The sequence below is a fragment of the Notolepis coatsorum genome, assembly GCF_963971535.1.
Source record: "Notolepis coatsorum genome assembly, chromosome: 6".
Lineage (NCBI taxonomy): Eukaryota > Metazoa > Chordata > Actinopteri > Aulopiformes > Paralepididae > Notolepis > Notolepis coatsorum.
This window is the reverse complement of record NC_140170.1, coordinates 76,490,633-76,503,566: the sequence shown is the minus strand read 5'-3', so window position 1 is coordinate 76,503,566 and position 12,934 is coordinate 76,490,633. Positions and strand designations below refer to the sequence as shown.

Genomic DNA, 12,934 nt, shown 5'->3' with positions numbered 1-12,934 from the left:
TGTTGGGAGCAATATGGCAGCGGTGGGATTTGAACCCACGCCTCCAGAGAGACTGGAGCCTAAATCCAGCGCCTTAGACCACTCGGCCACGCTACCGACAATGTGTGATTAAACCAAACCCATTTACTCTACCTCAATAACAAGCCTAAATATATCAACAACATTTACAGTGAGTACAATGGCTGAGGATAGGAATTAGTCACTTGGATTCTGTGTTATATCTTGTCATCGCTGAAGTTTGTGAGGAGATTATTTAATGACATATCTTAGTTATCTATACTTCATTCCAGTTTCTTTCCTCTTCTCATTTCAAATGAGCTGTTTTAATATTAAATAACAATTTGCACATAAGATTACAAATCTGTCAGAGAATGGAACCCGGGTTAACTGCTTGGGAAGCAGCTATGCTCACCATAAGATAAGATAAGATATTCCTTTATTGATCCCCTTGGGGAAATGCAGGCATCATAGCAGCATGGGGGATGGGGGGGGGGGGTACAGGTAGTAAAAACAACACAAGCAGTGTAAACAAATAAGTCAATATAATTTACTATCTAACTAACTGAAATATACAGTATTCACAGTATCACAGTATTCACATAAGGTGCAGTATGCATAAGGTAGTGTTATTGTCCTTTTTGGGTTCCTATTAGTTCTAGATGGATGTCTGGCAGCAGTCCCTGCCCACTGTTGTGGAGCCTGATGGCCGCTGGTATGACCAACATAAAACAACATAGGAATAGTACTGTATCTAAAACAACATAGGACTACCCCCATAATATAATATAAGAGCTTACAGTAAGTGAGCGTTTTCAGTCGAATGGATTATGTATATTGTGCACAATAAAAAAAACAATGCACAGTAATAACTCAATAATAGACATTTACCTTTTCCTGCATAAGAATCACATTTGTGGAGAAGTCAGCATCGTTTTTATCCTTCGGAAAATGGCAGCTGAATAATATTTTCATAATGTGGAGAAAGATCTATAACAGAACAAAGAAGAAAAAAAAATACAATTGTAGGATTATGAAACCGTTTTAACTTGCATACAAAATACAGTATTCGACTTCAAGGTTGTCAAAGAGTTTCAGTTGTGAGCTCTCAAAGTGAGGAGAATGAAACATGATGAAATACTCAGATTGCACTTCCTGGTATGGTTGAAGGAAAAGGTGAATGGACATTCATGTTTCTGTACCTATATTAAACATATACAACTATAAAAGGTATATTTGAAATTGTATTTCAAAGCCAAGGGCAAAGCAATTCAATGTCATCGCATTGCATTTTCCTTTCTCCGAGAGCTGATAACTCTAAACGCTGTACTGATAGCTCATAACTCTCTGCAATTTTAGACATTATTATTATTATTATTATTATTATTATTATTATTATTATTATTATTATTATTATTATTATTGCAGAATTACAACCTAATATTCAATTTCAGTAGAATTCTTCTGCACTTGATTCTATGTTAGTGTCATTGTGAGAAGAGGGAATGGTAAAACGTTACACCCACCAGACATTTCTCTTCCTGGAGCTGGGAGCACTGCTGCTGGATGTCTTGGAGGGCCAGACAGTAGAGGCTGATCCTCCCTTCAAACCTGTAGAGACCAGACTAGACTGATACAACTGTCCACACATATCAAACATGTAGAGACCAGACTAGACTGATACAACTGTCCACACACAATCTTTTTTTATTTTTTTTATTGATCTTTTCCCCCCTCCTTTTTCCTCCGATTTTCTCCCATTCCAATGTTAGTCGTTATGCCAATTCCCAATCCCCTTCCTGGTCGCTGCGCACTTACCCCCCACAGTCGGTCTGGGAGAGTGGAGGCTATCACGTGCTTCCTCCGACACACGTCTAGCCAATCAACCGCTTCTTTTCACCTGGCAGCGCGGACTCTCACTGAGAGGGCGTAGCGTGTGGAAGGATCACACTATCCCACTTAGATCCTATCCGCGCTTAGCAGGCGCCCCGACCGAACTGTAGGAGTCGCTGTTTACAACGACCCGGACCCACCCCGCCAGCTTCTCCCACCCTCTAATACTGCCAATTGTATTAGTGTGAACGGCCAGCCAAGCTGGTGACAACGCCGGAGCTGTATTCGAACAGGCGAATCCAGCGTTGGTGACAAACGCAATCTCCGCTACGCCACCTGACCGCCCTTCCACACACAATCTTAACCTGTAGAGACCAGACAAGACTGCTACAACTGTCCACACATATCTTAACCTGTAGAGACCAGACTAGACTGCTACAACTGTCCACACATATCTTAACCTGTAGAGACCAGACTAGACTGATACAACTGTCCACACATATCTTAACCTGTAGAGACCAGACTAGACTGCTACAACTGTCCACACATATCTTAACCTGTAGAGACCAGACTAGACTGCTACAACTGTCCACACATATCTTAACCTGTAGAGACCAGACTAGACTGCTACAACTGTCCACACATATCTTAACCTGTAGAGACCAGACTAGACTGCTACAACTGTCCACACACATAAAGATTTTAACATGCAGTGTGCATTGTGCTGAATACTCAAAGGTAGAATCTGTAATGCTGTCAAACAGTGACCTCTAGAGAGAAGAGCCCTGCATGGTATTGCACTTTATTTAATATTTTTTTCATATGTGGAATGGTTAAGTTGGTATAGGGGAGGAGTTGCTATTGCTGCCAAAAGAGGTCTGGAGAAATGCACAGTATAGACTGTATATATGCTAAATACATAGCTATCTAGTAACTTATTATACTGTGAATTTCTCCAGACCGCTTGGCAGAGCCTGGGGGGTGTGGTCAGAAATACAGTGGCAACCCCTCCCGTGTCCCCACTCAACTCTAACCCACATATCAGACCAAAACAATACATTTAAACCAAGTGCAGTACCAAGCGGGGCTCTTTTGCCTAGAGGTCGCTGTTTGACAACATTACTACAGGTTCTACAGGTTAAAGTCACAATCCATGTTTTTTTTTTTTACCGTATCATTGTGGGGTATATTAGCATTTAAAAACGAGTGTGAGTGGTGAGAGAGCCCAGGGCGTACCCAGGCTGTGCCAGTGTGTGTGGGTAGTGGGAGACCCTGGTGAAGCTCTGGTTCTGCAGGCTCTTGGGGACCAGCGAGGAGGAGATGAACTGGCTGCTGTCGTTGTCGTCCTGCTCCTGGCTCAGAGACGCCCCGCTGGAGGACGACGAGGACTCCTCGTTGGACACGGCCGGCAGCTTGGAGTGCTCGTGCAGCGACGGGTTGGACGCGCCGTCCGCTAAGGGCTGACCGTTTAGAAGCACAGCGACAGAAAATGTCTCTAAGTCAGACAGCGCTTTGAGTCTGTCTAGAACAATGCGCTATATAAATGGAACGATCATTCATTCATTCATGATTGTTTTTAGAGATTTGATTTTTTTTTAAATCATACTTTTATTTTAGATTAGATTAGATTAGATATTCCTTTATTGATCCCCTTGGGGAAATTCAGGCATCATAGCAGCATGGGGGGGAGGGGGGGTACAGGTAGTAAAAACAACACAGGCAGTGTAAACAATTGTCAATATAATTATATATATATATATATATATATATTAAGGCTGTCAAAGTTAACGCGATATTAACGCGTTAACGCCCGATTCTATTAACGCCACTATTTTTTTTAACTCAAGATTAAGGAAGGGGCAAGAGAGAAAGAGAGCTGGGAGAGTGTGTGTGTGAGGGAGAGAGGGGGGGGTGTGATTAATCAGCCCTTGTGTGTGTGAATGTAACAAGTTCCTAACGTTTTCTTTCCCCTATTATTTCATGTACACTTTATTCATTGTTTTAAATTATTATTTTCTTTTAAGTTATTTTGTGCATCACTCTGTTTTGAATTTGATGCAAATTTGCAATGCATGAGGGTCATCCTTTTGCGTTAAATGGCTGCATAAAGCAAGCATTTGTTGACTCGCATGTTGATAAGAGTATTAAAACTTGGAACTTGAAAAAGATCCGTTTAAGGTAAAAAAAAAAAAAAAAAAACGATTAATTTGCGATTAATCACAAGTTAACTATGGACAATCATGCGATTAATCAAGTTAAATATTTTAATCGTTTGACAGCACTAATATATATATATATATATATATATATATATATATATATATATATATATATATATATATATATATATATATATATATATAATAGATATATTTATGTCGGCAATGTATTGATTTGTTTAAATACGTGTTAAATAGCTCTACATTCTGACAGCCATCAGTGATATAGAGTGTTTGGTCACCAACATGGGTCTCCCAGTCCCTCCGCTCTGCAGTAAACAGGAAAACAGGAAATACATGTTCTGGTATCTGTTCCCACTTTATCCAATCGGGAGAGAGAACCCCAGCTATGCTTTGCCAGATTTGCTTACTGCACTGGCAGATCATTTTACTTGTTTCAAACACAAGTTTCAAACTTATTTTTGTCAGACAATTTTTGCAGTGTGGAGTTCTCTCTCCTGATTGGATAAAGTGGGAATGGGATACCAGAACATGCATCTCCTGTTTACTTCAGAGCGGAGGGACTGGGAGACCCATGTTATTGACAAAACACTCTATATCAGTGATGGCTGTCTGAATGTAGAGCTATTATTTTAACCTGTGTAGACCACTTATTTTAACAAAAGAATACCACTTCTTACAGCACGTTTAATACCCCTTTGGACTTTCACTTAGGGGATATATCATAGAATAATTTTTCGTTACAACATAGACATACAGTGCTAGACAAATACACAAATCATTACACGTTACATATACAAATCAGTTGGCACATTTGTAGTAAATCACGGATTAACAGTTGAGTAGAGGTTGTCCTTACTCTGTATTTCTGGTTGATGGGATAAACCACCTTAGCCCTGCATGCGAAGGCAGCCACATCACTGTTCACGGCTGGCTGCTTCTTCTCCTGGTAAATGAATAGACATAATAAATTGTTAGTGGAAGGTTAACTATGTCAGTGGTTCTCAAGTGGAGCCTGTCCACTACTCTGCCGTCCCGTTCCGGATTCCATGTTCCCGCTTTGTTTTGCTTTTCCAACTGCCAACTGACCCTTGCAGAACAGCGCCTGCCCGTGCTGATTTAAAGGCACCGCTCTGGAGTAGGTAGCCTACTATCTGTGCGACAATTTGATACTGCAGACTGTTGATTGGCCGATGGAACTCATCAAAAACAATTGGGGTCTGGTACTCTGGGGGGCTGCAGGGGTACTTGAGGGGGGTTCCAGGGGGTCCCTAGCAAAGTGATGTATAGTTTAGTTTCACTAACATTACATTTTGTATTAAGTGTAAAAGGAGTTAAAAGTTAAAGGAACACACCAACATTATGGGGAACGCACTTACCGTCTTCTCCAGAGTCAGACAAGAAGATAGATACCCATTTCCTCTCTGTGTGTTCAGTTGAAAACGATCTGGCTGCAAGGTAGCCACGCTTAGCAAATATTAATTGAAGTGGATATGGACCAGCTAGCCTAGGTGTTGGCCAAAAACTCCTCTCCCGGAGGTTTAAGCTATAGGCTAGTGGTCTATATCTGATTCCATTCATTTGTGTTAAGCTAGGCTAGCTTGCAGACTGATAGCTTTCTACTGAATGCACAGAGAGGACATTGGTATCTATTTTCTTGTCTGACTCTGGAGAAGACACTAAGTGCATTTCCCATAATGTTGGTGTGTTCCTTTAACACAATGAATATAGAGTACTGGATATTGTTGATCAATTGTACTCAACCCAAATTAATCCATGATTTTCCTCATACTAGCTCTGGCTAGTTAGCCACAAACTAATGCAAAGTCAGTGGGGTCAAGCTCCCGCCTGCACAAGCTAACTGAAGGTAGACTTCAGTCAGTTTACAAGTTAACTTCAGTCAGTTTACAGACAGGAGCTTGACCCCATTGACTTTGCATTAGTTTGTGGCAAACTAGCTGGAGCTAGTATGAGGAACAACATGGACTGTGTTGAGAAAGGACTCTACAGATTGACAACATCATCGCTGTGTGTGTTAAACTGCATGACAAATAAAGACATCTAGTCTAACAATTATTATTATTAAGTAGGAAATAGGGCTAGGGTTCCAAAAATCAGAACTATCCCTTTAATGTAATAATATGTGGTATGTGCTGTGTGTGTGTGTGTGTGTGTGTGTGTAGGTGTGTGTGTGTGTGTGTGTGTGTGTGTGTGTGTGTGTGTGTGTGTGTGTGTGTGTGTGTGTGTGTGTGTGTGTGCGTGCGTGCAGAGAGCATAGCACTAACACTGCCAGGGTTATGGGTTAATTCCACTGGGGGCCATCCTTACTACTACTACTAAAAGTGTCCTCCAAATGGCCCATGTTATACTACGGTAATACCCAAGTCTCTCTCTGGGAATCCTTACCTTTAAATTGGTGGTTCCACTGTGAACCTCCTTCTTGCTGTTGCTGACACAGACACTCTGGTTGTTTTCTGCGTCGCCATCATCTGGTTCCAACAGTCTCCTAGCATTATAGCCCTATTGGGAGGAGATAAAATCACACAGTACAGACATGATAAAGCAGGATGTTTGTATTTAATGTGTGTGTGTGTGTATGTGTGTGAGAGAGAGAGAGAGAGAGAGAGAGAGAGAGAGAGAGAGAGAGAGAGAGAGAGAGAGAGAGAGAGAGAGAGATAGATAGATAGATAGATAGATAGATAGATAGATAGATAGATAGATAGATAGATAGATAGATAGATAGATAGATAGATAGATAGATAGATAGATAGATAGATAGATAGATAGATAGATAGATAGATAGATAGATAGATAGATAGATAGATAGATAGATAGAGATAGTGGTGCAGTGGTGACCTTACTTGTCTGGTTAGAATCATAGGCTTCAGACAGAACACGTATAGAAGAGCAGCAGCTATGATTCCTGAGAACCCTCCACTTACAGTGGCCACTGTGAGCAGTCCCGTGAATATATGCAGCGATTCGGCGAAGTTAACCAACACATCGGTGCCGCAGTCCGTTATCATCGACCCCTGGTCGGTCATTTTAGAAGAACTACTCCATGGAGCAGCAGGGAGTAACGGCAAACGGCTTCTCTGTAGAGTTGGATACCGAATCTCCAAACTAAAACTTTTAAATCCCTCAATTTGAAAGGAGCATATAGGCAACGCTTGGGATAAATAGGAAATGTTATCCTTGGAAGAAAACTACAGTAACATTACAACAACAAACACTTTTGGGGGAAAAGGTTAGACAATACTAACTTTTTTCCAGCATCAACAGACTCGGTGAAGATTTTAACCAATGGCTGGACACAGATTTGATGACGCTTGCGCCACGAAATCCAATAGCATAAATCTGCAGAGCCGCAAGCCCAACGTCTGGGCGGGGCTTCGGGGCCATAGCTGTCAACATAGGCAGGAGACAAAACGTGTACATTTGAGCCACGCCCCTTCCCCCGGCCCCGCCCCACTCGGCCCCGCCCCCTCCCACTCGGCCCCGCCCCCTCCCAATGGAGCTGCCTCGTCGCTTGCCATGAATGAATGAATGAATGAAAACTTTATTTAACAGATTGCAGAATGGGTACAATACAGTACGGCTCAATACATACAATTGTTAAGGGGATGCAGACCTGAGAAAGACGTTTGTCTTGTTTCCATCAGGGTCCCCTGGTGCCATCTGTGCCATCTGCTGGTCAAAACCTGTATGTACCCAGCCATTCGTTTAAGGGTAAACTGTACATGTTTTTTCACAGGAAATGCACTGTATTATTTTACAGATTACTTTTGTGTTCCTACTTTAAGTGTAAATGCTATAAAAATACAGTAAATTACCTTTTATCAAAATATTAACCATTAAATAAAGGTTGTAATCTGTAAATGTATTTGATTTTACTGTAAATGTTATGATGAATTGAAAATGGGGGAAGAAGTCCTTCTCTGCTAAAAACAAGCCATTGTAATTGATTTGCTCCCACCTTGTGGTGAAAACGGAATTCCCTCATTTATACATCTATTGCACTCTTCCACAGCCAGACACTCTCACATCACATCTTAACTGTAAACAATCATTCTTCACATACCACGAGAGATAAACATATTTCTTCATTCATATCAACAAAACATTCATCCAAACTTTATCTGACTTGCTTTCACGCAAACCAGTGCAGCACGTCACTATTCTGCTGACGTCATTCATTCATCTAAGCCAGGGGTCAGCAACCTTTTTGACATGGAGTGCCTGTTTGAAATATAGTTGTAACTAGTGTGCCTCAACAATATTCCATGCATCGTAATATTTTTTTCTCATAATCAGGTCTTTTTAATGAAATTTTTTACATTATTACATCATTATTGTTATTGTTATTATTAACAATATTATTATGATGGTTGTATCAACCCTAAATCTGAGTTGGGGGGGGGGGGAATGCAATGCAGACAAACAGCTGCATACAGTGCGACCATTTCACTCACATTTGCCCATTCATTTTTGGACACATCACACACCATTGGTGTGTGTACTGTACGTGTGCTGTCATAGCTCCACCTACAGGCCTAATGGAGAACACCAGGATGTGAATGGAGGGTGAATGTGAGGTATATCGTGTAAATAAGTTTTGATTGATCGCAAGACTACACTGTAAAAAGAAAAAATATAATAAGTTACCAGAACTTAAAAATATTGAGTTCAGTTACTGTGCATTAAGGTTTTCAGTTTTCAATCCATAATAAGTTAACAGAAAAATAAGTACACAACCACATTATTTCAACCTAATAAAACTATGTTTATTGTCATTGTTTTAAGAACACAAGTTGACTTGGTAATACTCACATTTTGAGTAAAAAAATTGCTTTTAACATGTGCAATGTTCAATTAAATAGAAAAATAAATAATACAATTTGTTGATTAATCCCACTGGTCACAATGGTGACCGTAATAATGTTTTTGTTATAAGGCTCTGCAAATGTTACTGAATGATGTAGCAATGTATTTCGAGCTAAATTGAAATAATAAACAAATAAAGGGTCTCAATTAAATATGTGGTAGTAAAAAGAACCTGTGGGAGGATTTCAACAAGATAAATGCGACAACAGTGCAAAATATTTCACTATAATATTTCAAAGCAAAAAATATATATATATATATATATATAATTTTCATTTTTTTTTTTTTTTTTTAATGCTGCCCCCTGTGCCTATGCAAATGCCAAAAAAAATACCACACAGACCAATGAGAGATGTCGATATTCAACCAAACTCCCCAGTCATCCAAAACAGGAAGTAAAAAACGTTCATTCTTATCGGCAACCTTCCTCATTATATGCCAAACCAGCTCGATTTTTTTTAAATCTGCTTTCACAGTTACATTCACACCTCTCACCCAACCTTAGTTCATGTCATTAATCCTTACGTAAACCACTTCCCCGCACGTAAATTGAATCTAACGTCACACGTTAAGCCAAAACCGAAGATTTTCTTCCGCCATCCTGTTTTAAACAGTGTAAATATGACATTTCTCTTCGTTTTTAAAGCAATCAATTCATATTCGCCAACTCCTACACATCATAGCTAGTATCCCTCCGTTTTTAATAACAATCCGACCCTCGCAACATATTCTAAACACATAATATTCACTGACATCGTGTTTTCCACCATGTGACACATTGAAATCAGCTCGGCATACTTTACACTGCTGCCACCTGTCGTCACGGAGGGGAATTGCAGCCATTTTGTAAAAATGAATAAGTACAAAATACGTGCCAATTCCGTGAACCGTGAACAGGGCGTGAAGAAGGTTGAAAAAACAGGAGAATCCCGGGAAAAATGGTAGGGTTGACAGCTATGTTCGGGGCTTGTACTCTGTGTGACTGTGCGTGGGCGGGGCGTCGGGGCTTGTACTCTGTGTGACTGTGCGTGGGCGGGGCGTCAGGGCTTGTACTCTGTGTGACTGTGCGTGGAGTTTTCAATCAATCAATCAATCAATCAATCAATCAATCAATCAATCCGGGCCTGTGACGTCACTGTACCCATTCTGCAATCTGTTAATAAAGTTTTCAATTAATCAATCAATCAATCAATCCGGGCCTGTGACGTCACTGTACCCATTCTGCAATCTGTTAATAAAGTTTTCAATCAATCAATCAATCAATCAATCCGGGCCTGTCACGGTCACTGTACCCGTTCTGCAATCTGTTAATAAAGTTTTCAATCAATCAATCAATCCGGGCCTGTCACGGTCACTGTACCCATTCTGCAATCTGTTAATAAAGTTTTCAATCAATCAATCAATCAATCAATCAATCAATCAATCAATCAATCAAACAATCAATCGGTCACTGTACCCATTCTACAATCTGTTAATAAAGTTTTCAATCAATCAATCAGGGCCTGTGGCGGTCACGTGTACCCATTCTGCAATCTGTTAATAAAGTTTTCAATCAATCAATCAATCAATCCCGCAGTGCAACGTGACCCAAATCAGCCAATGCCCGCAGTGCAACACTCCAATTCAGCCATTGGGTGGGACGGTCACGTGACCCAAATCAGCCAATGGAAGCGTGCGGGACCTCAGCCTGCGGGACCTCACGCCCCGAGCTCACTGCTGACGAATGAACACGGACGGACGGACGGGCGGCTGCCTCTTCACTTCCGCTCCCATTTTAACGGACGATAGTAGGCACACTGGCCGCGAGCGGGAGCGCGCCTCGCGAACGGCTCGCGAGCGGCAAGCTATTTTTTCGCCTCGATCCTATTTGAGGCGGCACGCCACGCGCATTGTCACAGAAATACAATTGAATATCTGCATTATTACCACAGATATAGATGTTGTTCAACCAGCTGTGTCTGTATCTGCAAATAAACGCCTCGAATGTTTGTCTGTATGTTTGTTTATACCTATAACTATTTCAATGTTGCATAATAATAATAATAATAATAATAATAATAATAATAATAATAATAATAATAATAATAATAATAATAATAATAATAATAATAGTAGGCTCAATTTGCCTATCTAAGCCAGGATACGTCTTCAACGCGCGCACACCACATTGACTTGGGCTGTCTTGTTACTCACTGTTTGATGTTGTTGATAGTTGCATCCGATGGGTTCGAACCGGTTGAGTTTTATGGAAGGAGTTGCGTAAAGTTTCAAATAATAACGGGGCAAACAAATGAAACAAAACAGGCTCCAGACTTGTACTAAAAAGGTTTCAAAACAAACAGGCGCAGCAAAAGGGTTTCAAATAAACTCATAATGATTCTAAGCAAAGTCTTTCTTTTCAGTCTTTCATTCATTCAATCTGCGCTGTGTGTGTGTGTAGCAAGCGAGCGGTTGAAAAACTGTTTCTCGTCTGGCGTGCGTTTACACACAGCTGTGCCATAATTAATAGGAGCACCATGGTGCCATTTTACGAGGCGACCAGTGGCGGCGCTATTTAGTCAAAACTATTAAATCAAATGAAATGGCTCCTACAATAATAATAAGCTCTTGCTGCTGCTGGGGCTACACGCTGCTCTTTCAGGAGTACAGTCACACTGATCATCATTCTAAAATGACTGACTTCGCATATAGACTAGGCATTTACAGCTGTCCCAATGTAAATGTGCCTTCCTCGGTGCGCTTCCGCACGCTCAAGTCGTAGGTCCAGTGTGCCTGACCAGGCGCGCGATCTCACGAGGGAGCCACGCGTGAAATTCATTCGTTAGCAGTGAGCTCGGGGCGTCAGCCTGCGGGACCCCAGCCTGCTGGCGTGTTGCTTTTTAACAGCGGAGGAGTGCAAGAATGTGACAATGTGACCATGTGACCGCGGCAGCGCGAGAGAGCGGCAGTGCGGAAATAGGCTGTCTATTGCCATTCTCTAAGACAAACGCTAACCTTAACCAGCTCCTTAACAGCGCCTAAACTTAACCCTTCTAACCTTAACCAACTCCGAAACAATGCCTAACCTTAACCTTAACCTTAACCATGCCTAACCTTAACCGGTGAAAGAATACACGTTAAAAAAAAAAAAAAAAAAAAAAATTGATGGGATTCAAACTTGTCACGAACAGGATCACAGGACCGCAGCGCTGCCAGGTGAGCTAAGCTTCGAATGAAAATCATGGCGGATTACGGCTACATAATGCCGCAAGCTCTGCCGCTCCGCTCTGCGGCTGCCGCGCCTGCCGCGGGGCGCGTCGCAGCCAATCAGGGAAAACGCGGAAGCACTCGGCAGCACTCCTCCGCTGTTAATAAGCAATAGGCAGCCTGCTGGTGCTGTGGTTCTGCAGCTAGAAACTATTAGAATCTCCGCTTCACACAGAGTACAAGCCCCGAAGCCCCGCCCAGACGTTGCGCTTGCGGCTCTGCAGATATACCCTACTCACGAAATCCCGTAGGTTTAGGGGAGGAGCTCGTGCCCCCCTCTCCTCCAAGTGTTGGACATGTCTTCAGAAATCTAGATTTTAGGATACAGTGGAGCTTTATTTGGTTGCAGTGGATCAATACTTTTTTTTATTTTTTTTTATTAAACATGCCGTTTATACATCTGACATACAGAAACGATGCGGTCGGATTTCCGGTGCGTTGTTACTAGAGCTCTCTTTGGTGAAACGTTGTTAAGTTGTTTTCATCGTGGAACCGCAAGAAGAAACCAACGATGTAACGGCCACTTAGCTACAGGCGGCTCTCACTTCTTGTGAGAGTTGCACACACAAACGAATGCTTCAGGTCACAGCATGTTCTTCTTTTTCCTTTGTCTGCAATTTGGATATGTATTATGCCGATCTCCTGTCTATTCGCACGGGTGTCACAACAATGCCCCATGTGAATTGGCATACCATCCCTCTCAACGTTCCCCTTATGAGGAAAGTTCTCAGGATGCGTCAGAGGAGCCAGCCTTTCTGTTGGAAACACACGGGGTTAGTATGATTCATGCAATT

General features: G+C 41.6%; 2 protein-coding genes across 2 annotated transcripts in view; one reads left to right on the top strand and one right to left on the bottom strand.

Annotated features, from left to right (window-relative positions):
* evc (EvC ciliary complex subunit 1) overlaps positions 1–7,272 on the bottom strand; it is a 32,340-nt gene extending 25,068 nt beyond the window's left edge. Inside the window, exons 1-6 of the mRNA XM_084316213.1 lie at positions 6,872–7,272; positions 6,417–6,530; positions 4,870–4,956; positions 3,067–3,290; positions 1,524–1,608; positions 889–987 (exon numbers count right to left, since the gene is read on the bottom strand). Of these exons, the coding sequence (XP_084172339.1) occupies positions 889–987; positions 1,524–1,608; positions 3,067–3,290; positions 4,870–4,956; positions 6,417–6,530; positions 6,872–7,054 (792 nt within the window). The 5' untranslated portion in view covers positions 7,055–7,272. The remainder of the gene's footprint in view (positions 1–888; positions 988–1,523; positions 1,609–3,066; positions 3,291–4,869; positions 4,957–6,416; positions 6,531–6,871) is intronic.
* A 5,202-nt stretch (positions 7,273–12,474) lies between these two features.
* The window catches only part of LOC311230310 (limbin-like), an 87,367-nt gene continuing 86,907 nt past the window's right edge, over positions 12,475–12,934 (top strand). The window contains exon 1 of the mRNA XM_084316548.1: positions 12,475–12,913. Within this exon, the coding sequence (XP_084172674.1) occupies positions 12,731–12,913 (183 nt within the window). The 5' untranslated portion in view covers positions 12,475–12,730. The remainder of the gene's footprint in view (positions 12,914–12,934) is intronic.